This window comes from Galleria mellonella, unplaced genomic scaffold (genome assembly GCF_026898425.1).
Source record: "Galleria mellonella isolate WM207_F2 unplaced genomic scaffold, CSIRO_AGI_GalMel_v1 utg139, whole genome shotgun sequence".
Classification (NCBI taxonomy): Eukaryota; Metazoa; Arthropoda; class Insecta; order Lepidoptera; family Pyralidae; genus Galleria; species Galleria mellonella.
Window position 1 is genome coordinate 10219098 of NW_026441995.1, and position 26645 is coordinate 10245742.

The 26645-nt window shown below is 31.7% G+C and overlaps 3 protein-coding genes across 5 annotated transcripts; 1 reads left to right on the top strand and 2 right to left on the bottom strand.

Annotated features, from left to right (window-relative positions):
- Positions 1-2175: 2175 nt before the first annotated feature.
- Positions 2176-20225, bottom strand: LOC113514245 (hepatocyte growth factor-regulated tyrosine kinase substrate-like). 3 transcript variants are annotated; one of them, XM_026898277.3, is made up of 13 exons: positions 20068-20225; positions 19715-19799; positions 18196-18299; positions 16898-17058; positions 14746-14861; positions 14053-14173; positions 13530-13637; positions 7412-7571; positions 6742-6923; positions 6169-6302; positions 5864-5990; positions 4920-5117; positions 2176-4532 (listed from the first exon to the last, which is right to left on the bottom strand). In XM_026898277.3, exons 1-13 carry the CDS (start codon positions 20099-20101, stop codon positions 3027-3029), a joined length of 3036 nt encoding a protein of 1011 aa, XP_026754078.1. In that variant the 5' UTR covers positions 20102-20225; the 3' UTR covers positions 2176-3026. The 3 variants fall into 3 exon arrangements, with proteins under 3 accessions (XP_026754078.1, XP_031765115.1, XP_031765116.1); XM_031909255.2 differs by lacking the exons at positions 16898-17058; positions 18196-18299; positions 19715-19799; positions 20068-20225 and adding an exon at positions 15758-15866; XM_031909256.2 differs by lacking the exons at positions 16898-17058; positions 18196-18299; positions 19715-19799; positions 20068-20225 and adding an exon at positions 15568-15700.
- Positions 9263-11613, bottom strand: LOC113514252 (targeting protein for Xklp2-like). The gene has a single exon (XM_026898291.3). The coding sequence runs from the start codon at positions 11333-11335 to the stop codon at positions 9911-9913; it is 1425 nt and encodes a 474-aa protein (XP_026754092.1). The 5' UTR covers positions 11336-11613; the 3' UTR covers positions 9263-9910.
- On the top strand, positions 12160-12626 carry LOC113514261 (U6 snRNA-associated Sm-like protein LSm5). The gene has a single exon (XM_026898302.3). It carries the CDS (start codon positions 12307-12309, stop codon positions 12595-12597), a length of 291 nt encoding a protein of 96 aa, XP_026754103.2. The 5' UTR covers positions 12160-12306; the 3' UTR covers positions 12598-12626.
- Positions 20226-26645: the final 6420 nt, after the last annotated feature.

The following is a 26645-nucleotide window of genomic DNA, read 5'->3' on the forward strand; positions in this document are numbered from 1 at the left end:
ATAGTACTACAATGTATACTTATAATAAATCTGTGAAGAAGTCAATTCTGTACATGAAATATATTTCCAAAATAACTATCAGGGGGTGATTAGTGATCGATACTGATACCAAAAATGCAATCAGTAAAATTTTTGTCTGTCTGTCTGTATGTTCGTTATAGAAACAAAAACTACTCGACGGATTTTAACAAAACTTGGTACAATTATTCTTTATACTTCTGAGTAGATTATAGTATACTTTTCATCACGCTACGATCAATAGGAGAAAAACAGTGAAGGGACATGTTGGGAAAACGGGAGAAGTTACTCCATTTTTAAGATTCCGTCGTGTGTGCAGCCTTAATGTACACTTTTTAAAATGTCAAAATATCCACTCATAGGAAGCCGAGACGGGCCGCTAGTGATAAAATAAAAATTGTAAATCATATGGTTATCTCCTTTCTTCTTATGCAAATATAATTAGTAAAAAGAGAACGAAAGATACACCATCAGTTGCAATTTTTGTCAATTCATAGATTAATGTATAGACAATGTCATATGGCCGTATAACCTCACCAAATTCAGATACAGTACACACAGTTTATGTAGAAATTATGCAATTTAGATATAATCTAGTAATGTAAAATTTATATAATTTAACAAATATATAATCAAATTATTAACAAGTAATTGACATATCAAACGTTTTCTAATATGTTTTCTAGTTTGTTTATACACTAAACTGCTATGAATTGACAAAAATAGCAACTGAAGGTGTATTTTTCGTGCTCTTATTACTAATTATATTTGTATAAGAAGAAATAAGGCACCCGTGAAATCTCACGGTAAATCTGTAAATCTACAGTTTTTATTTTATCATTCCTTTTATGTAATTCCTTGTTCTTAGGCGCAGAGCACTCCACAGGGTACAGCCAATGAAAAGGCCTAGGTACTGGTTCGGTATAATGAAACTGTAACTGACTACGATTATGTCTATCACTGCGTCTTGTTACAGTATATTAATATTCATATGACAATAAATAAAATAAAAATAGCCTTTTTTCCTGAATAACAGATTTTTTTTAAATTGTACATTTTTTTTTGATCGATTAAAATGGTATGGTAACCCCGCCTGCGCTAACGGGATACGTTGGCGGAGCACCAGTGAAGGGTGATAGATGAGAATGAAAACAGGCCAGTTAGCCTATCATGATGAATTCATCAGGAATTAACCATGATAGTTTCCAGGGGGTACCGCGAGGGGGTCGACCTAGTTGGGTATATTGCTAGCAATGGGATTCTCAGTCTCCATTACTAACAATCACTTTCCCCCCTTAAATTGTACATTGTACAAAAGTCGATTGCTTTGGTACCTCTGTCCCATTCGTGTTTCAACCGTGAAGCAGTTGTTTGAATGGCTGTGTTTCGGTTTGAAGGGTGGGATATGGCGTGAATTTACTGGGTACAGAGGAATAACACCTGAGTCCTCAGGAATGGCAACGCATGGGGGTATCATGGGCGAAACAGTATACTCTGTTATGTCCATGGTACTGCTCATCTCTATAGGCGACGGTTACCACTTTCCATCAGGTGGGCCATCAGCTTGTTTGCCATTCTGAGTTGTATAAAAAAAAATTTATGTTGACATCAGCAACATCTTATTTTTCCGGTTGTCCTTGCACATAGGCCTTTTCCATATTTCTCCATTGGTAAAGATTATTCGGGTGGTTTTGTTGATATGTTTCTTTAGTGAAAACACTCTTTTCAATATATGTAGTAATTAATCTAAGGAAACAATTTTACTATCAGGGACACCTAATTTGTTTAAAATTCAACCTATATCGAAGAAATAGATAGCCACAATATTTTTCGGTTAAAATTAAAGTTCCCCTTCTTCTGACTTACATATCTACCAACTTTCAAGGATGGAGCATTTTATATAAAAAGGTAATATGCCTATTTACTAATATTATAAATGTAAAAGTGTATTTGCTACCTTTTGGCACCTTTGGCCGTAAAATGTAGTTTTTTATATTTACTCTGTAAAAGGCATAGGATACTTTTTACCAAATCACGCTTCATGTGCACTACTTATTTAATATTATTTTAATTTGATAGGTAGGTACTATAATTATCTAAGGTACATAGGTACCTATTTTAATAGTTTAATTTTGAGATATGATTAAGACCAACATAAAAGAATGTTCACGTTTTATTGGTATTATTAATCATATACAACTTAAGTGTAAAAATAAAATAACAGTAATTGTTCATTAATGAAAAAATTAAAATAACGATATTTGTAATTTTAACTCTGTATTATATTATTAATGTAATTTAACTACAAACGACAGAATTTTTACATTTTGCATTTACATAGATTACAAGGCAATAATCATACCTAAATTGGCGCCTCACATAGTCCCATTTGTTTAAAATATGATAATATTTTTTTAATAATTTAATTACCATTTCATAATATAAAAGTACCTGATTTACAAAGACTAAATATTTGCTAAACTATGAACTAAAGAATAAATTACAAACAACAAAGGATATAGAATTATTGACGTGTTAATATATTGTAAAAAATATAGCCACCAAGCAGTTTGAAAAACTAAGTACAACACATATTTCCTTTATTCTGTATTAGACATGTCAGTAGTTAAAGAATACTTTGGAAAGTTTATATAGTCAGAGGTCAATGTGAGGTGCTCGCATTAAAACTAAACTTATTATTAGAAATTAATTATGGGAATATAACAAGTCTTTGTGATGATGAGTGACATCTAAATATTTATCTGAAACTACTGCAATGTTTATATAAATAATGATTAATATTGGTGACAGTAAAAGCCTTATTATATCGTAAAAATCTCGAATTTAAAATACCCTATACATGACAATTATTTTGGTTTCAAACTTCACAACTTGCACAATTTCTAAGATGTTCATTATTGCATATCTCTCTTACTTACAATAAAACAAGTTTAACAGTCATTGAAATAATTAGATCTCTCATCTGGTCAAAATATACATACATAATTTCAATCAAAACTTATCAGTTCCGCTGTATTATTATTATGTTCAGACTTTACAGGTGTTTGCACCTGTTGGTTTATGGACACCTGTTGTTGCCCTTGACCTGGTGGGCCAAAGTTTTGTGGTGCTTTTATGGGTTGTCCAGGAATATTTTGGGGTGTAGGCTGAGTTTGAGGCATAGGTTGACCTTGCATTGGCTGTCCTTGAGGCATAGGTTGGTTTGGCGGCATTGGTTGACCTTGAGACATTGGTCGACCTGAAGGAATAGATTGGTGTGTTTGTTGTCCCTGTACACTCATCTGTGGTGGCATTTGATTATGTATTTGTGGGCCTTGCGACATTTGACCTCCTGCCATTATATGAGGCAATTGTTGCCCATGAGGTAGTTGTTGTCCTTGTTGGCCAGGAAGCATTTGACTTGGAGGGAGTTGGTTCATTTGACCTTGTTGAGGAATATGATTTTGGGGTAAAATAGATTGTCCTCCTTGCATTAACATGTGTTGGTTTGGTGGTTGTAAAGGTTGTCCAGGCATGGGCATTGGTTGACCTTGTGCTTGAGGTTGCTGTGGTATCTGATGTCCATGAGAAGTAGGTATCTGTGATACTTGAGATGTCGCAGTTTGGTTTGTAGGAGGAATGTGGTTGGCCATGGATATATTCTGATGTTGACTAGGGACTGTTTGACCTTGCATCATTTGTTGACCTGGTAACAACATTGACTGACCAGGTAAGGGCATCTGAGATTGCTGTTGCATGTTTGGAATTTGAGATGTATGTTGATTATTCTGCTGATTTGGCATAACTGGATACCCAGAAGCTGGAACTTGAGGATTAGCATTTGATTGACCCCCTGTCATGATTGGCATTCTCATATTTTGCATTTGCAATCCTAACATTGGATTGTTCGGATTTATTAGAGATTGAAGTTGACCTAGACTTTGTTGCCCAACAGACATAGGTGGGCCCATCGCACTGGGCGGCTGCGGTTGATTAGGCTGTTTAGGTAGCTGATTAGTTTGACCATTCTGTTGGGGCACATTCTGGTTGCTAGATATACCTTGTGGAATCATCTGGTGAACACCAGCCTGAACTGGCATTCTCATTTGATGCATTAACATTTGTTGCTGCATAGGCAACTGTTGGCCAGGTGTTGGTCGAATAGACTGATTCATTGACTGTTGAACGCTTGTTGGCGCTTGGCTGATTGCAACACCAGTACTGGTCATAGGGTAGGTGTTTGTCAACTGTGGCACGGATTGAGATATTCCACCCATTTGCATATTGGCTTGTGACATTTGTGGCTGACCCGGTATGGATACAGAAGCATCTGTAGTCGCTTGTGGTGGTGGCATCATTTGTGGATGGAATTGTGGGTTTACATACATTGGTTGATTGGGATATCCTGGTTGGTACTGTGACATAGTTACACCAGGCATGTAATAGCCACTGTTGGACATCATATACTGATGTTTTTGCTGTTCTTGTCTCATTTGCATTTCTCTTTCTTGTTCCTGTAATATAAAAAAAGATGGTATTCATAAATTTTTACTATGAAGTCATATTATTATGAAAATAAATATTTTTTTGTGTTGCATCATGCACTTGTTATACATATAATATAATAATTAGATCTCTCATCTGGTCCATGAGTAGATGTGTGCAAGAGATGTTGGCAAGAGTGGACTGTCCTTCCAATGAAGAATCTCTCATTGCTTTTCTTTTATAATGAACTGAAAATTTATAGTTTCTTAACTTCATTGATCATTGTTTTTGTTAGAAAGGGCTTCTTATTTATATCAATATTTAATACTGCGTTCTACTACTGAATGTATAGTCACAGGAAAAACATTGTAGCAAAAACTTTAAAATTTTTAATTAGGCTATTTTGAAGCAATTACCTGTACCCTCTGGAGGGCGAGTTGTCTCTGGTACTGGAGGTATTCATGCTTTTTCTTCCTCATGGCTTGCAGTTTGGCAGCCATTTGCATTTGTCTTTGTCGTTCGGCGGCCTCTGCTTGTGCGGTCAATCGTGCGGCGTGTTCGGCCCTTAGCGTATCTAAAGCAGCGCGGCTATCTCGCACTTGTGTCACTTTGTCCTACGCACAATCATAAATTACATTTAACAATTATATTATTATTTTTTATCTGGCATATTTTATAAATAATGAATATTATTATTATTATAAAATGTATATGTATTATATATGATACATATATATTTCTAAACTTTTTGTCTAAATTTTTTGTAATTACCATTAAAATTTTAACTTTTTCAACCGACTTCAAAAAGAAGGAGTTTATCAATTCAGTTGTATTGCATTTTTTAAGTAAGTGAATTAACAAATCATTAAAAACAACAAAGGGTAACAAAAAAGGGTTTCGAGTGAAATGTTTGAAACATCGGGATATACTTAATTTTACTACTATTTGTATTTTCTTAAAAAACTAGAGAGAGAGAAAGAGGGGAAAAATAAAGAAATTATACAAATTACTAATAAGAATAAAATAATATTTACGATATTTATAATAAAATTCAAGCGATATTTAATTTGATAACAATGATTTTTTAATACCACTTGAAATGATAAAAAGCTGACGGGACATCGCTAGGAAAAGCAGTAACTGTTGCTTACAGACATGAACAATGCAATAAAAATCATAGAAATTATTGTAACCCTTAGGTGTGTTGCTATTCCAGAATAAGGGTTTGTGTTTACTGTACACTGTACTTTAATGTTATTGCTATCTCTCATAATTTACACAAAAAAATTGTAAAATTGAAAACTATTTAGAAACCAATAATTTTGGTTGATATTTCGGTTAACACCAAGAAAAAAAATACCTGTAAGCTCTCCAAATACACTCTTTTATCGTCTTGTTGTTGTATGTAACGTAGTAGGCGAGAATGCATTGCGGTTATGTTCATAAAGAGAGTTTGTACTGATGTATCATTGGCAATGGAGCGCCCTCTGTAAATTAAAGTTACAAATTAATTTCTCGTTACAGAGAACAGGCTTCTTAATTATGCAGTTAATGTTGTGCAAACCTATGCAGTGGGATGTTAATGAATTGCGACAATAAAATCAACATACTGATTCATTAATATACATATTAAAATAATAATTATAAAATATTAAAAATACAAACCTTGAGGAATTACTTTTCATTCTGTTTACAAATATTTCTACTTGTGACTTCAATGTTTCGATAAATTCATCTATCTCTTTGTCCTCGGCATCCTCATCTGGCGCTTTATTTGCAACGGGTTTAATATATTCCAACTGCAAAAAAAAAAGACGTTTACAGCATATTATTTTATTGTTAAAAGTTTTATAAGTACACAGTATATTTTAATGTTTTTCTGGACCAAACTACACTTAAGTTAAATCGGTAATAATTAAATAACAAACATATGTAGCATATTATTGTTTGAAAATATTAACGACGAAAGAAAGTAACGTTTTAAATAAATGATATATAGTAGCAATATAAATATAGTAGCAGTGTGCTGTATAAATTACAAAATTGAACCAAAATGTTACCTTTTAATAATACCCTTTTATTTAGCAAATAAGATAGGAAATGTATTTTCTCTATTATACTAAATGATGCTGATATCCTATTGGCATCTTTACTAGATTTTGGTGTACATAGGCACGTAGAAAAATATATTTCTATGAAAAATAAGTAAATTAATTAATATATTTTTATAAAACAGACCTCGGCGACATCGTGAGTCGTATGTGAAGCGTGAGAGGCAGGCGAGGGAGCTGTAGGGGCGGCGGCCGAGTCCCGAGACAACCGCTGCTCCCAGTAGTTACGGTCCAGATACCGGGAGAGCTCCGAGGACGCCTGCGCGCTGTGGTCCGGAGACGCGCTCACGGAGGACGGCGTCGGAGACACTGAACATAATAATATTTTGTTACAACACTTTTTAATCAGTTCACCTAGAGAAGTGTGCAACGAAACTATAGACAGAACCGTTTCAGGTAGCAGATATACCATCCTTCAATGTGCACCTGCTGTCAAGAAGCTGTGTTCGCATAACTGCATAAAAAATACAAATAATACATTAATTGTTACAATTCAAACATAATACTTATTATTTAACAAAATTTTGAATTGATTAAATAATGGACTCTCAGTTTGTTTGCCATTTTGAGTAATATTCAAAGTGAATAAAAACAACTAGATAGCCAATTGCATTGTGAAGTTAAATTATCTCATTCTCCATAACCCGAGTTAGTTTTGTAAAGATATGAATGAATGAATGAAGTTACTTTATTTGCATTATAAAATAAAGGAAAAAAACAAGACAAAACAAAGATATTCAAAGTAATGTTATAAAAACTTAATGAGTATAGACAATAAAAAAATATAAATAAATTACATGTGGGATGGTGCGGCGTGGGGTCTGGCGCAATATGGGAGCGTGACTTGCGCTCCTTTTCTTTCTGCTCTGCCTCCGACTGACTGAGAGCAAGCGCGAGTTGCAACTCTTCCTCCTCTTGAAGCTCCTCAGCAGATTTACCGCCGCCGGCGGGACGCTTCTGTAAACAGGATAAACAATAATTACATACATGGCAAATTTCAATGATATACCCGTATTTGTAATAATAGGTGTTTGACAAACATTTTGTGTTGATTTAAATTTGTGACTCATTCGGTGACGAAATAGACTGATAAACTAAATCGATCACAGAGGTATCGTCGCCCCCTGTCACGTTAGATGGAAATGTTTCACTAGAACACTAACAATCGACGAAATCTTCTGCCTATCCCATCAGGAAATATGAAAATATATTTAGATTTTTTTTACAAATAGTAGCTATTAATGAAACATTCTCTTAACATGTGGCTAGGTAATTAATGTTTTAGTGATAAAATTATGTCCACTTTTGTCATTGTCCTATAATACAGAACCACTTTTAGAATGATCCAGAAATAAATAAAACGATATTACTGTTTTATTTCTTGTGACTTCAATCATTTAAATGAAACTAATACGGAAATAAACCGCTGATGGCAAGCGTCCAAACCTACGAGTATTAATGGTACCTTGTTTTTTTTTTAATGGATAATAATGGAATGATAACCCCGCCTGCGCTATCGATATACACTGGCGGGGCACCAGTGGGGGGTGGGACAGGTGAAAATGAAGCAGATAAGTTAATCCATCGTCACGAACTCTAGCAGAATTAACCATGATGGTTTCCACGGGGAACCGCGTGGAGGTCGATCTGAGAGGTTGTATTGCTAACAATGAGTCAGTTACACCTTATTACTAACAATCCTTTTCCCCCCAATGGTACCTTGGAACGACCTGGAAGCAATTTTTTGTGACATAAATTTATGAGTAAACTAAAGTGGCAATAGACCTACCATATAATTGATGTAACTGACAACCGATTGAAAGAAATTTTCTCTCGTGAAAAAGCCTCCCTTAAATGTTGTAACGACTTCAAATGTTGTAAGGAATCAATAGATATTGAGCAACAAAGCCCTTTCTTACGACAGTCTTACGATAACTATATTAACCATTAATTGTCCACTGCAGAACATAGGTCTCCCCCATAAATAGGGGGTCTTGTCAGTAGTTGCCATGCTTGGCAGGCGTATTGGCAACTGCTATTAATGCATGATTAATGAAACGGCAACCCCACCTGGGCTAACGGTATACGCTGACGGGGCACCAGTGATGGATGATAGGTGAATAATCAAAAAAGCAGGTCAGTCAGCCCATCGTGATATCGAGTACACTTGGAATTCACCACGATGGTTTCCAGGAGGAACCGCGTGGAGGTCGACCTGACAGGGTATATTGCTAGCAATGGGACTGGTAGTCCGCATTACCAACGATCCCTTCCACCCGGCAACTGCTATTAGGTCTTTGGTGAGGTTTTAAGAGGCACGCTGCTGCCTATTCCTCGACAGTTCCCTTACTCGCCTCTTACGACACCCACGGGAAAGGAATAGGCAATCTCCTATTTTATGCTGGGATCTACAAGGAGATGTCTTATGATTATCAGTCGACAATTAATAGCTAAAATGATAATGATAAAAGCAGTGGTATAATCGTCCATAACTGATATTCAAAATCAAAAAGTTATAAGGGTTACATAGCTAGTTAATGATAAGTCCTTTGTTAAAGATTAACAAACAACAGCAAGTTTATAGGCGATGGTTACCACTTTCCATCAGGTGGGCCGTCACCTTGTTTGCAATTCTAAGTTGTATAAAAAAAAATAAAGTTTTGCTAAAGAGATTTATTATTATAAAATATTTGCATAACATTCATCAATAGGACATATGGAATTGATGATAGTACTAGAATCCCTACAGAAGATTTCAATCTCAGAAGACATCATTACATACGAAAAAAATTATTTTATAAATTATATTTTTAACATTGTTAAAATTTATTCAGTAGTGTGCAGTCTTTCTGCCATGCTGAATTAGAATATGTTAGAGATAGATAATAAAATGGCAAGTGCCATATCCACCACAAATGTCAACAAAAATTTGCTTTGGTTACCCTCATTTAGATGAACTGTATATATTTTTATTTTGAATATTACTTATGAAGCAATTGTATTTACTATAATTTAAAAATAATAAAGAAATTATATATATTCTAAAATTTAATATCAAAACAACCACAATGAAATTTTATAAAAACAAAAATTTTATGTTACTAGTTGCGAGTCATGATTAAAAATTAAAACATATCATAATATTTCTTTTATATTAACAAAATGTCAACCATATAAGCAATAGCAAAAAAATGACAGTATATTTAGTAAAATGCAGATCTTTTCTACCAAAAAATTATGTTTATGTATCATATTAATCATTCTTTATTAAGAACATTATTCTATTTTAGAAATATTTAATTATTCTTTAATCTTCTAACAAATTTAGGTGTGTCTGGCACAGTAAGTGGCACCACTGACTTTTCAGGAACAAATGGTGTAAACACAGGTGCTGGCTTAGCATGATGTATTAACTTTGCTCTCAATTCAGCTTTAGCTTTCTCCTCCAATTCTTGTTGTTCTTTTTCTCTTTGAAGCCTAAGTCTCTCAAGTTCTTCTTCTTTTTCCTTTAATTGTTGCTCAAACTTCTCTCTTTCGACTGCCCTTTTTTCAGTTGTCAATGCAAATGGTGCAGGCTTAACTAATTGTAATGGATGTAAAACAGGCTTAAATGGCTCTTTATAAAGTACTGTTGGAGGTTTGGCTTCAAATTTAGAATGATTCTCTTTATTTTCAGAAGATGTTGTGGAGGAGCTCCCTTTTGTAGTAGCACTATACATACGTTTTTTAACAGCACCAGGCAGTGGCTGGGCTTTGAATAATGAAGCTTGTTTTTTTTCCTCTTCAATTTGACGCCTGATCTTCTCCTCTCTGCGTCTTTTTAATTCTTCATCTCGTTTTTCAAAAGAAAATGGTTCAGGTTTAATAGGGCCATGGCGTTGTAATTTTTCTACACTTTTTGACATTGATACTGGAAGATCTTTATGGTTTTGTTTCAATTGTTCTGAAGAATTACCACGCTTATAATGAAACTTAGGACTAATTGGTTTGGTTATTTGGACTGGAGGCTTCACAGGAATCTGAGGCTTCTCAAGTATATGTTTTGGAGCAGGGCGCGCTTTGAATTTCTGTACATGTTCTGGAGACTGTATTGACTTTTTATGCAGTTCTGTTAATTTGAATGGCTCAGGAACAGTTTTTGGTTTCTTCTGCACCTCTGGCAGTCTTATAGTGCCTTCAATAACCGATTTTGGTATTGGTTGAGCTTTAATTTTAAATTTCTTGATTTCCTCCATCTCCATTTCCTCCTTTTCTTTCTGTGACATGATGTGTAGGGGGCGGGAACGAGCTTTGCATCGCAGCATTGGCGATTGAGGCACAGTCAAACCTGAAGGTCTGAAAGACCCTCGAGTCTTAAAAATTTGGGGTTTTGTAGAATGAAAACGGCTTGGTGTGTCTCTTTGATAGTGATATATAGCTTCAGCCATAGAAACGAACTTTGTTTTAGATAATTCTAATGGTGCTTCAGCCTGGCGTCTGTACCTTTCGTAAACGCTTTGTTTATCCTCAAATTCCAATTTCACAAAATCTGATCGAAGTGCCGCAATGTCGTTCATAGAAAGCGACTTCCTCATAGATCCAGTACCATCAAACGAATTTTCCATGTGATTGTGATCTCCGAAATCATTTTCAATCGGTGTCAAGGGTTCTTCTTTTATGTGCTTTCCATTTGGTGTTATAAAATGTTCACCACGAAAATTTGTCACAAAATTTTTAGCCATATTATTAATTTTAAGTATTTTCACTTTTTAAAAAACAAAATTACGTTCACTAAGATTCAGAACGAAGTCGTTACTTTTAAACGCGCAAACAATTCAAGCAACTATGAAATCCTACGACAGTTTATGATGAGTAACTGTCATTCAAGCCAGTACGTCAGTTGCGGCTGGTATTGCTATATACACATAAATTACTACCTCACCATAACGAGGCATGTGCACCTGAATAATAATCAGGAAAAAATATTTTTCATTTCCAAACATTATTTTAAAATATTGTTAATAATATCGTCGCGATTACCGAGCTATAATTGTAACATGCGGAAGTTTTTTCCAAGAAAGAGCAGTGTTCACGCACAGCGTTGCGACGTTAAATTGTCGATAAAACAAAAAAAAGAAATTTATTATATATATATATATATATATATATATATATATATATATATATATATATATATATGTAAATAAACTCCTAAAATATTAATTTAAAAATTTGTCCAATAAATGAACCTTTAATGTTATTAGATACAAAGTCAGCAGATATTGTGAACAATAACAAATGAGCAATGTTTTCCATTTGAAATGAAGCTTTTGAAGACCTATAAGAATTTGTACTTTACGTTCAGAATATATAAAAATAATAACTATAATTAAAAGAAGTGAATGATATCTACATTGAATATTTACGTATATAAAAATAAAGCCTATTTTCATATACCGTATTTTATAGAAGCAATAAAAATTCCATAATATTAAAATAATCATTAACTTTGTCATAACGGCAACACGAAAAATTTTATTTCTGAACATAAGTATAGTACGACAGTCAATCATCTGTCATTCAACCGTCAACAATATGAATAACACAATACGTTTATAAATCTATCAATTTCAGAAGTCTAACAAGTAAATACGGGATATTTTGATAAATTATTGATTTTTAAGTGATATTACTCGTCTTGTACAATATTAAAATGACTCAATCTTCATTACCTAATCCAAACACATTACTACCACTAGAACTGGTTGATAAATGTATCGGCTCACGAATTCATATTATCATGAAAAATGATAAAGAAATTGTGGGAACGCTTCAAGGATTCGACGATTTCGTCAATATGTTATTAGACGATGTTACTGAATACGAATCAACACCTGAAGGACGGAAAATTACGAAACTGGACCAAATTTTATTGAATGGAAACAATATTGCTATGTTAGTACCAGGTGGAGAAATGCCGGGTGAATCTTACGATGGACAGTGATTACTTATAAATAAAATATTTTCTTATTATCACTTTTATTTTAATGGCAAAACCTTAATAATTAATCTTGATCTAATTTAGTATAATGTTTTGAACTATACACATATGGCCAAAAGTATCTACAATAAAACTCTAATAACCTCAAAAGTATCTTAAAATTTAAGTGTTTCTTAAAATAAAACAATCTTAAATTATGAGTAAATAAAATTGAAGACAAGGGAAGAACAAATGAAACGAGTTATTTTTACTTTTTATATAAAAATTCCATGTCATATAAAATATTTGTTCATAGTAATATCTACTTAACCAATTTTAATGAAATTATATAAATATATAGTGTTCGCTACAATTTTGAGACATTAGTTTTTTTTTCTTGCAGTAAGTTTTGCTATTATAAAAAAAATTATTGGATTAAACTTCAGAGATTAGAGATAGAACACTTTTTATTCTAATAAGTAGTTCCATATGAAGCAAGTATGGGCCATTAATAATACTATATTTTTGGTCTAAATCATGCTAACAAGGGTGTAATATATCTAACACAAAATAAAGGGAAAATTTTTAATGTTTATCATATCATGTTTATTATATCTGTTATAAAAACATGCAACTGAATAAATTGTCATTGATATATTCAATTATATTAAAATCAAATTTCCAGAAAGATGAAATTTTTACATGGAGATAATTAAACAAAACTGCCTGTCTGATGGAAAGTGTAAGCATTTTTCTGTAATTTTATTTATTAACCTATGTTGTTTATATATCATTATATAAGTTTCTATTAGCAATTTTTTTTATGTCTCTCAATTCTATGAATTTTTTTTTATAACTTTGTACTTTCTGTTGCTTAGACATTTTTTGCATAACAATATTAACAAAGACAACACATTTTACAATAGTGAAAATGAAGCATAAAAAGATACACATACCTGTGTTGGTGTTGGTCCATAGTCGCTAGAAGTGTCTATGATTTCTAGTTTTGCAGATGAGGTTGGAGGGCGGCTTACTTTGTCATAGCAAGCATCGCATACACGAACCTAATATTTCAACAAATAATTATTCCCATATTGATATTAAAATTCTGTGTAAAAAGTAAATTTAACATAAAAGAAAAATTGTACATTTCAATAAACATATTTATTACTTGTTTGCAGTATGTATCTTATTTTTTATTTTTTTATGTATGTGGAAATGCTTAATATTCTAATTCTAACATTATACTTGAAGGAAAGTGTTAACTATTGTCCATAGATATAAACACCATCATACATAAACTGCTCTGTTGACTCAGTATGCTAATCTTACTGTCAAATCCCATCTTACACTGTATATTAAGTTGAAATGTAAGACATCCATTAACTGATCTAAAAAAGAGACTAAATTCTTTAATGTCTAAAGTAGGTTTATTAAATAATATGAATTAAGAATCTACTTATTTTTACTTGAACTTGCCTCTTTTTCAATGCCAAACTTTGGTAGAGTCGATGTTTTGGAGCTGCACTGCTGACAGAAAACTTGGCCGCATGCTCGACAATGATGCCGGCGGACCATAAGCGTGAAAGCGACACGACATCTGTTTATCAAAAGAGCAACATTTACTATATACACATGAATTGGACAATCAAGATCTGTAAAGCAACATTCTTAAAGATTTAATTTAAAGTCAGGTATATATCTTGATGCGCCATCTATAAATGGTCTATGTTATTGGTTTTCCTACTTCTGAAATCCAAGCATACGAAGTAGCAGGCAAAACACCAGTTTATATATTAAAAATTTATAAACTACAAACAATAAATATATAGACAATAATTGAAACAATCTATCAAATATGAATATTTCAGGTAATAAATGAATGAATCCAATTCAGTCAGGGTCAGTCAGGTTGTTGAAGATTGTAACCTGTTTTGTTTATTTTAGACATTTCCTCTTGTTTTTTTTTTTTCTGTCACTGACCTCCATTTGCTTTGTCATTCTAATTTTACTTTTAATATATGGAGCGGGTTGTTATAAAACAATTACTTATTTAGTTATCACTAAAAAACTGAGAAATCAATCACACTTTGATTTTAAAATTAATTTGAAGAAAAATAATTAGAAACCATATTTAAAAAAAAATAATAAATAGAAGAAATATTCACTAACCTATGGCATACTTCTCCATCAGCCCACTCCGGTGCCGTGTCAGCAGAGAACATTGCATCAGATTCTTTAAGCGGTGGAAACTTGTAGCATTCAGCTTTCAGTATATTTACTGTGTCCTGTTGATTATATTAATTTTAATCAAATAAATTAACAATTAAAACAATTCTTGTTGTAAATAATCCAATCGACTGATAAAGGTAAATGAAAGCCTGTAGAAATGATAACAGAAAAGATATTGTCTTATCATCCATATATGATATTTTTATTTTATTGAAGTCTAGTTGTGATTATAATACCACTATTATGAATAACACTACAGAAAAATGTATTAAACAAGATCATTAAGAAAGTATATTACATTTTAATGGCTACTAGTAAACTACTGAATAAATTTTTATGTTACTTGACTAAACGACAGTCTGAACAATGTGGAAGTACTTGCGACTCTGTGAGTCATGAAACACTATATATTATTCTATAATAATATCACCACTTATTTATTTTAAATTTGTTTTGTGATAATACCTTTCTATATCAAATAGGATTACAATTGTAAAATTCTAATTTATTTTGTTTAAGTAGAGTAATTCTTTTTACAGATAACTAATTCTGATATGTTTTAAAGTTAAATATATTTATAGATGGAAGAAATATATTATTAATTATATCAGGCAATTATAATCAAACCTATAAAAAGACGCCTACTATATAAATCACATAAGTTTTAATTGTATCTAGAATAAAGGACAATGACGTTGTTCAAACAATGTAAACAAAACAATAAGTTGTTGATAAGATGTGCTTAATTAAATGAATGCTTACGTGTGTGTGGGTAGCACTAAATAAGCCAATAAACTCACAAATAACACACACTCGTATATTCAATATTTCTATGTTTAAATTTATATAAATATAATACTGATCTCAAAACCAGTAGTTATGCCTAATCAAATTAGCGACTGATGAAATCGATAGTAGACAAGTATTTACGTGCAGCACTTCTAATATTCACCTTGAGAGAGGCATAACAATAGTTCAGTGAACTGTGAAAACTTCGTCTGAAATCTGTCGTTTGGCGTCTGACGTATCTCGTATGATTTCAACCTCTGAGTAATAATTGCGTCGAGAAAGAACTAACTCTGAATGTATATACTATTAGGTATATACATAAACTATTGTTTATTTTATGACAATACGTCATATACCTACTATGGTAATTTTGTTTTAATGTGTAATAATGGAATGGTAACCCCGCCTGCGTTATCGGAATACGCTAGCGGGGCACCAGTGTGGGATAATAAGTGAGGATGAAAAGACAGGTCAGTTAGCGGTGATGTCCATTGCGATGAATTCCACTAGAATTAATCACGATGGTTTCCAGAGGGAACCGCATGGAGGTCCACCTGATAGTGTATTACTAGTGTAAATAATATTCCCTCCCTACTACTACAATCTACTATGGTACTGTATAATTTGTTGTATGACGTAGAATCATGACTATATTTCAACCAACTTCAAAAAAAGAGGATAATTTTAAATTTTGATTGTATTTTTTGTTTATATATTACATGATTTTGTTTGGAAATGCGTTCTTAATTGGTTAACATTAAAAATTAAAAGTAAGTACTCAGATAATAATTATATTTTTTAAGTGAGAAGAAATATTATTTCAATATTATATACCAGAAGGTGGCCGACTTAATTAGACCCAAGATTAACTGTTTTACTGACGAAACCCTGTGTGATCTATCAATTACATACTTCTTTAAATCTCAAATATAACATCAATATATTTCGGGACACAATTATTTAGTATTGATTGTAGTATTATTTATTTTATTAAGAGGGAAAACATAATACTGAAAATTATTCTTAATTACTACCTATAACATAAACAGGAATATCATCAATATATATAGTGTTAGAAAGTGTACATCAACCAGAAAACTAATGATAGTTCAAAAATATTATTAAAAAATCAAAACATTACAATTATAAAAAAAATTTGAAGTGTTTGGTGTATATAATATCTAAGCATATTTATGTGTTTACCAACAGTTAATTGCAAACTTAATGATAGTATTTTGCAGTTTATGTTAATATATAAAAATTATGACCACTCTCAACTTTACTAATGACCAGAATGAATTACCTGAACAGCTCTATACTTGGGCGAGTTCCGAAATGCAAAAGCCCATGCTTGTATGAGCTCAAGAATTTTGTTACGTAAATTTTCATGTTGTGTAGACTTCACTAAATCGCGTAAGGTCTCACAGAAGGCTTTAGACGTCACTTCGTCATGAACTCCGGATCCTGTTGTTAACAATACATTTTTTTAATATATTATTTGAGGAAAAGGGGTGACAAATAATCTTTATAAAATGGGGGTATCTAATAATGAAATGATATTTCAGTAATATTCATTTCACCAATTTTGAATCATATTATTTTACTATAATCAATAATATAATAATTGAATAATTATTAATTCTGACTAATTGTTTATACCATATGAACATTGTTAGCACTTTATTAAAAGAAAATTTTGCAAATTATGCTCATAGGAAAAGCATTATTTTCTTTTTCAAGTTAAATTTAAAACATCTTTTTAGGGGATTTTCAGCCTATAATATACAAACAAAGCTTTCCATACTGTGGCTTAGATTAATTTTATAGTGGGGAGGAAAGGCATTTTTTTTTACCAAAGGGAAACTTTGTACAAAAGTCATTTGCTTGGGCACCTCTGTCTGATTCGTGTTTATACCGTGAAGCAGTTGTTTTTGCATGGCTGTGTTTCGGTTTGAATGGTAGGATATGGCAGTGAACTTACACCTGAGTCCTCAGGAATGGCTACTCATGGGGGGTATCATGGGCGAAACAGTATACTGTGTTATGTACATGGTACTGCTCATGTCTATAGACAGAGGTTACTACTTTCCAATAGGTGGGCCGTCAGCTTGTTTGACATTCTAAGTTGCATAAAAAAATAGTAGAGTTTAATATCCTTTGTTAGCATACTCTAGTATACCCTGCAGACATTCCTGTAGTCCTCTCTAAAAATCATCAGTATTGCTGGCAACTTGGTCAACCAGTCTTTTTTATATATTTCTATTTATATACTATTTTCTGTAAAATTTTAATTTAAAAGTTTGATTTTAAAAATTTTCTGTATTAGTTCAAATATACAGTTTTACATGACTTACATTTTTATTATTGCCCAGTTGAGGAATAATTAATTCTTGATGGGCCAATTGACCTTACTTCATCCTTACCTATCATCTTTTACTGGTAATCTACCAGTGAACAATGCAGTCTAAAATAGGCAAGGTTGCCATGGCATTTTCATTATTTAAAAAAATAATTGTTTCTAGTATAATGACTATAAGATAAACTGCTGTTTATCTTAAGCTAATATGTTATAAATGACTTTCATCTCTCTAAAATACTTACCACAATTTTTAACAATACTTTCTAGAGTAAGTAAAGCAAACATAGCTTGATGTGGGTTCTGTGCATAAAGCTTCTTTTTAACAGCAGCCACTGCATATTTTGGTCTGGAAATAAAATCTTCATGTAATGCAAAAAAAGATGTATCAAGAGGCGCTTTATGCTCTCTGCTCATTATAACAATAATTGTATTATTGACAAAAAGTTTACAGTTGTTTCAATTAATAGTAAAATAGATGTGAAAGACTATCTAACCTAGCATCTCATTCATTCTCCATCATCTTTGATTGAACTAGTAAAATGCATATGCTGCATATTTTATTAACAGTTCTTAACATTTCTCTTTTGAGTGGTCCATAAATCTTTATTAACTTGTTTCTTATAATAATATGATGGAAGCTGGTATACTAGGAAAACACCAAAACAAATAAATGACATATCATCATAGTCATAGAATACTGATGGATCTGACAAATATTACATATAAAAGATCCGTCAGTATTCTACGGCTATGATGATGTGTTGTTATTGGTATATTTAAGATTAACTTTCAAGGTCAGGAGGAAGGAGTGGCATGACCCAAAAATACATTTGTGTTTTAGATATACATATTTTGATACTGAAGTGGGTACTGGGACAATTCTGGGATGTGCACAGCCCACCTGGGCCCCCCAATTTAAATATGTCCATATGTGTGGCATAGCAGCTTAATCCTTGGGATATAATTCACAAGGATTACACTGCTATGCCTATGTACTGTGCATTTACATGTTCCAAAAATATATAATAACCTTAAGATGATATGTATTTATTACAATGTAATATGTCTAAAACAATCATCATATCAACCTTTAATTGTTGAACATAAGCCTCTCACATGAGAGGGTTTTGTCCATAGTTGCCATGTTTGGCAGATAGATTTATTTTTTTAATGGATGATAATGAAATGGTAACCCCGCCTGCGTTATCGGTATATACGGGCACCAGTGAGGGATGACAAGTGAAGATAAAGCAGGCTAGTTTGCCCATTGTGATAAGTTCACTAATGAATCAATCACAATGGTTTCCAGGAGGAACAGGGAGGAGGTCAACCTATGAGGGTATATCGCTAACAATAGGGTTGCTAATCCCTATTACTAACAATCCTTTTCCCCCTTGCAGGTAGCCATAATTAAATCAAATATACCCAATATTTATAATATTTCAATTAAATACAGGATTCCTTGTGTCCTTGGAATGTGAACTGTGTCATTACATTTTTATATTCTATTTTGTTCATGCCATACTATGCATGTAACAAACTTTCACCTAATTTCAAGTTTCTTATTAGCCAATCCATTGGGTTTATTATTTAATTATATTATATATGAAAATAATTATAAGAGATTTTCTCTACAACAATAAAAAACAAACAAATGTATAAATATTAAAAATTTAGTACTTTAAATTGTATTTATTTCAATAGGCTACTCCAGATGTTATACTGACAATGTCCATGATAGGTATTAATAATTTTACTTACGAACAATCATTTTGTCTAATCAGATCACAAATTTGCAGGATAGTTGGCCAATCGGGATCCAAGCGCAGATTACTTGTCGCTTTATCTACAACATAATTTCGTCATTACAGCTAGAATTTTTTTGCAAAAATAAGAAGGGTACATAGTTAGTTACTTCTTATATGAATATGTTAACGACGAATAAAAAATATTTCGATGGTTTAAGACTTTAATAAATCACAAATGAAATGAAAATTCAGTGCAGATCAGGGAAATTGAAATTTGTCTGAACATAAATAATGAAATGAAATAGTACAATTTTTTTTGGTTGCATACGAACCGATTGCAAAGTATAACAATAATAAGAGACTTACCAAGTAATTTATCAAAATTATTAGCTCGAAACATGTTTTCTTTAAGTTTTATTTAATTTATTTTAGTAATGATTAATTCAGTGAATAGAAAAATGACAGCTCACTTTTGTCAATTTATTTTGTTCGTATTGGTCTATATTCTCTAAATGTTGCCTATGTCATTGTCAAGTCATGGCAAACCCATATTACATGCATCAATCTAGTAGACAGTTCACTCAAAAAATAATAGACGTAAAGATAGTTATTATACTTAAATAGCAGTATTTTACCTTGTTCTTAGGTATTTTATGTAATAATGTATGAAGCGTAAAACCACACGAAAGTGAATTTAAACGAAATACTACTAAATAAATTCGGTTTTGACAATTGTAAAGACGAGTTACTTGAATAAGATCGTTTACGAACTATTAGATACTCTTTAATAGCAAACAATGGGGGCCAATTCTATGAGCCATTCTCTAAATTAATCTTTTAACCTAATATTTTAATTTCATAACTTCGTTAATTTATTGTTTTATGGGCTATCTGAATTTATAAAAATTTTACATAAGTCTTGTATAAATTTAGTTCATATTGTTCCTCACATGATAAGTTTACAAAAATGGCGCCTCAGTATCGGCTTACTGCACAAACATGTGAGTACATTATATTACTTCTATGGCGTGAACATTTTGCAAACACTTGTTACACTAAAAAGAATAATGGTTAAATGTGCATTGTTCCACTAAATAGTATCATTTATTTGTAAAGAGGTGACAAAAAACAAAATTAATTTGTTATTTTAGTTTCTAAATTGCTCTATAGAGGCAGCACTAACGGTTATTTGCAACTCTCTTTTAGGTAATAAAAAAAATGCATTTGTTCGTTGTTATAAGGAATCAGTCTGTGATCAAGTATTTAGAAACCAGTTTACGAGAGCCAAAAATTTTAAATGACTAATGTCTAAATTATAATTACTTTAAATTATATTAATGAATTGAATGTTAACTATGGGTATATACTTGACATAAAAGGAATTAATTTTTATTTATTGGCAAATAAAATGATAATTATTATTATTTAGATTTTACTCCCTCTTAAGGAGAGGAGGTGACAAACAAACCCCCGACAGAAGCACAGCCGGCCGGGGTTCAGGCCCCAGGGAGAGAAACCAATGTACTATGCGGGCAATATCTAAGAGCACCGCTTTCTGTACCTTTCCTGAGGACTCACTGATGATGTTTATTTGAGGATGATTTGGTTTTTTGAATCACAGTAATCTCCTAAAATGTTGCTCCAACTTGAAACATAGAATAGTTTTATTCCAATAAAAAAATGGACCCGGTAGGTAACGGTAGGCTACGAAAAAATTTTTACTTATTTAACTTGCTGTTAATTTAACCCCAAGATTATAAGAATATATACGTATATTATTATAACAGACATATAATAATGTCTGTGATTGTTATGCATGTGTACCTATATAAAGCTTATGTTTAACCCTGTTTAACATAAAGGGGATGAGGTGAGGTATTGTACCTGAGAAAGTACTGTACTGTATTGAAGTCGGTTGCCAAAAATTACGAAGTACCTTACCAAAATGTAAAAACAAATTTCAAATGTTATTGTTTTAAGACCTTGATTTTGATATATTGCCGGGAAGTGATTAGGATTTTGTATTATCAAGTAGCGTGTTATCTATATTAAATTTCTTATCATGCATGCCCCTACACGAGTGACTCATTAATTTTAAACAAGAAGTAAAAAGCGATTTAATTTTCCTTACAAAGTTGTAGCGAGTGTGATAATACTTGTACACAATCGATTTTCGTTAATATTTTGATACTGGTGATTGTTAACGCCTATAAGCGCTTGGTGAAATTTAGTTAAAAAAAAATATTTATTACGAAGTGTTAATAATTTTTATAGATATTAATATTTTATAAAGTAGATTAAAATCAACTATCAAGTTATTTTGAATAGCAGAAAATAATGGAATGAAATGTCACATTTATTGGAAGGAAATAAATGTCTTAAGGAAGAAATGGAAAAATTGAACAAAATGCTCATGAAACTGGATTTTAATATGAAGAATTACAACATACAATTGTCTTCTTTAAAAATACTGGTATCTACACTTCAAATACAATATACAGCAATGCAGTGTATGTATCGAGACTTAATGGAACTAAGAGTTTTAATTAAATTACTTATTAAACCAAAAATATCAACGAAGCTTATGAATGGCGGATAGCGTCTTCTTATTTCTTCATCACTAGTTTCAGCATAGAACTATTTTAAGTAGTAGGATTACTTGGACAGTAATAATGGACTACTTATAGATAATAAAATGAGAACGCAGTATATACCGTCCTTAATAATATATAATGCCCATTTGGCTTTAGTAAAATAAAGTTTGTAGATTATTTTAATAAAAATTATAGGTAATGCATTTTTTTTTTTTAGTTATAAGTGTTTCTAACTTGAATCGTTTTCATTTATTTATTCATTAATTAACTTATTTAATCATATAGTAATAATTGTTATATTATGTGTAAAATGTATTTTATTCTTAGTAAATTCTTGTTATGTAGATTAAACCTCGTAAAAATTAAAATTATTGCAGTCGTTATTTAAGTTTTTTTTTTAATGTCCTGCAGCACAATACATCGAAAAAATTGTGCACTGAACAGATTGGGCATGAAAAAAGCGAATGTTTAAATTTGTCCCTGCAAAAATTTTCAATGTGCATTACAGTATATTGATACGAGTTATAAATACCTACTGTAACAGTAAATCAGTCTGTTTCATTGGAACTCAATGAAAACGTAGACAAGCGTATTATTGACCCGACCGGGGGAAAAAGGGTTCTTAGTAATGCGGTCTAATAGACCCATTGCTAGCAATATATCTTACCAATTTGACCTCCACGCGATTCCCCCCTGGAAACCACCGTGGTTAATTCTTGTCGAATTCGTGATGGCGGGCCAACTGACTTGCAACCATCTTCACCTATCATCTCTTACTGATGCTCCGCTAGCGTACACCGAAAGCATAGGCAGGGTTACCATTTCATTTACACCCATTGTTTTTGTGTTAATTTCAGCAAAGATCTTTTCATTACTATTCAATTTTCATTCACTCACTTAATATAAACTAAGTTAAATACAGAGATGCCACCTAGTATATACAGTGGCTATTACTTACAAATATGTATTACTGGTTTAGTAGAGGGCGTGACATATTTATTGCCAAATAGTATTTATAATTAAATTGTCATTGGAAATTAATACAGTATTTTATCATAATTTTAGTAGTAGTTTATATTTTATAGTTATGTCTATTAAGCATATATATAGAGGTACAGCCATTTTGTGCTTGTATGGAAATATATATTGATTATTCTACTCATCGCTAGATGGCGTATATTTGCCGACACAATAGTTTTATTATTTAATACATTTAAAAAAGGATGAAGGCTCTGAATTTGACTTCTGCAATTGTAAACAGGCATACTGTTCACCTGATGAGAACGTAGGTCAGGTTAGTATTCCAGGTGTATACACCTGGAATTTAGCACAATGGTTTTCAGAAGGAACACGGGGATTTCGACCTGATAAGGTATATTGATATCAAAGGAATTGATAGGTAGCATTACTAACAATCCCTTCCGCTTTTGCTCCAAGCCGTGAGGACAACAAACAATTCCCTATAACATAGTTCGTTGTACAAGCGATCGAATATAATAAACTAATAGTTATAATTTTATCACAGATTTTATTATTATTTAATCTTTTTCGCCATTTTATTGGGTAATTTTTTTGGTATAAAACATAATACAGCTCTTTTTGGTTCACAATTAAATAATACGCCAAAAGATTTTAACATGTTAATAATGGAATTCCATAGATAATTTAATTTATTCTGTACTAGTTTTTTTCCGCGACTTCATCCGGTTGATTAGTGTATATAATAGAATGAGTAGCTTATGTCATTTTCTAGCTAATATCCCAAATTTTGTGACGATTGGTTGACCCGTTGAAGCGCTAAAAGAATACATTTAAACTTAAGATAAAAATTAGGTATATTTATCATTTATGTGAAAACAAATTTCATTCAAAATTTTTTTTTATTAAATTATTCTTAGACTCAAAAATATTGAATCGACTTGGTGTGGTTTTTAGGGGTTCATACATATTTATTCTGACCTCTATTTGTCGTAACATAATATCTATGATTTATTGTTAGTAATACGAACTACCAGTCCCATTGCTAGCAATATACTCTATCGGGTCGACCTCCATGTGGTCCTCCTGGAAACCATCGTGCTGAATTCCTGGTGAATTCATCACAATGGGCTAACAGACTTATCTATATTTAAGTATGTATTTAAGTAGATATGTCTATACGTATTTAAAAGAAAGTGGGAATATATATTTATATTAGTGCATATATTTCATTTCTATATGTATTTATAACAGAATTTTTATTGCACTTCTGATCAAACTGCTTATAACTACCCTTCTCTATCCAAAGGTTGTCTGGAAGAGATCTCTTTTAGCAATAAGGCCGCCCATTGTTTTTTCAGTGTGAACATTTCATGAAATTGTTTGTATATATTTATAATAAGTTTAATACTGTAAATTTTTGGAGGAAACAATAAATATTTAAAATAAGAACTTAACATTTGTAACCGATCATCTTCCTATTTTAAATCAGCGTAGCGCATGAATCATGAGTGGATATTCCTGGATGCACCTGAGGTCGAGGGAGCCGAGCCATCGGAAAGAGCATCGGCCATGACAAATGAAAGAGCAACATTACCTCTTCGCGGGGAGCGTAATTCGATAATCGCTATGCTCTTGAACGCGCCACGCCGCTGACAGACCATCTGTCACGTGCACCGACCCGTTAGAAGGATACAGAGATCAGTACGATTCGGTACGTTCTGTTATAATCTGGGATTTAACGTATAATAAAAACTTAGATTATATAGATGGAGCCTTGAGCTCCAAAAACAGGTAAATTTTTTGTCAGGCAATTCTCAAAATAGCTCACTCTTTTTTTTTAATCAGTGTTCTATATACTTATGCACACAATGTATCTTGACGTATCTATATTTAATTATTGAATAAATAAAATGAGTAATTAGGAACATTAAAAACATGCAGAAATTATAAGATAAAATTAATAAAGAAATTATAAATAATGATTCATAACTTTATAAAATGCAAAATTGTATGCAAAAGTTGATCCGCTTTTCTCGAAGCATTTTTATGGAGACACTCTATCTTTATAATCTAGGAATAAAACGCAGGAAAATATTATTTAATAGTCTTGTGACTTACGTCATTGTTTAGATAAATAAAGATCAAGTACTCACTGTGTAATTACGTAATACATATTAATTTTACAAATATTTAGTTAAACCTGCAAAAAAAATAGATTTGGCAACAGTATCGTAATATTTTACAATAGTAAATCTCTTTTTATAGCTTTTACACCACCTTAAAATAAGCCGTTACTGTAGCATGATGGTATTTACAACATCAGGGTAAGTAATAAGTTTTCAGGGAAATGATATGCAATACCTGTATCAATGTTAGTTTTTAACTTTCATGTAGACCTGTAGGTGTTTACATAATAAAATAATATTAATTTCACATTTTCGGACGAACAGTTTTCTCTCTACTTATGTTTACAGCATAACATGTTTCTTATTATTATTTATATTTATAATAAGTTTACTATTGTAATCTTTTGGAGGAAACAATAAAAAATATCTATCTATCTATCTATATTTAAATAATTTATTGTTTAAGTGCTTTATAGTTGATTGCATTGGAATATTGTTCTGAAGGAAGAAATTACAACATAATAGGTTTTCTGAGACTGTAAAAGTAAGAGTAATAAAAATACATTATATAAATGAATATTTAAATTTAAAGATCTTATCAGTCTTCGCAAAGCTTATTTTAGGTTGTCGTGTCTGCTTTGACTTTCTCCAGGTAATTTACATTGATTAAATATTTTTAACTATTTTTGTAGATGCTGCTGTTTATATTATATTTATACGTAAAATTTATTATTAGCTCTTATATTATTTATTGTCGTCTTTACTCCTTCTGTCCTCGTCTTCGTCGTGATGGCCACACAAAAGGTTAATATGAATCTTGCTTCAACTACAACATCCTGTTTTCTTTGTTCGCCAATTCGCATTACAGGTACTTAAGAGCTATGCAGGAGTATTACATGTACTGTGATTTAAATGAAATACTATTATACTTATATCATAGTAATAGTAGTAGAAATTGAAAATAATGCCGAAACGACGGGATCGAATCATATTTTATTAAATTCATATTTCGAACAATATTATGCAAGTTATATTAGGTGTTAGCAAATTTTGTAAAAACTATACTTATTATCATTCTAATCACATGTTGAGTACTGGTGCATAGGCCTACATATACCTAGTCTTTTAAAATATTACTTTCCTATCGTTTGTTGGTTTTTTGAAATATAGGTAGATGTACAATAAATTATAAAACAAAAAAAATACAAAGCCATCAGAGCGCTTGATCTTTTATTCTTTTTTA

Coding starts and splice junctions, on each gene's coding strand:
- LOC113514252 (XM_026898291.3), bottom strand. CDS start 11,335: ATGGCTAAAAATTTTGTGACAAATTTTCGTGGTGAACATTTTATAACA.
- LOC113514261 (XM_026898302.3), top strand. CDS start 12,307: ATGACTCAATCTTCATTACCTAATCCAAACACATTACTACCACTAGAA.
- LOC113514245 (XM_026898277.3), bottom strand. CDS start 20,101: ATGTTTCGAGCTAATAATTTTGATAAATTACTTG. Junction 6,303..6,741: donor CGACTCACGATGTCGCCGAG/GTCTGTTTTATA, acceptor TTTTTTTTGCAG/TTGGAATATATTAAACCCGT. Junction 5,991..6,168: donor ATGAAAAGTAATTCCTCAAG/GTTTGTATTTTT, acceptor TTTAATTTACAG/AGGGCGCTCCATTGCCAATG.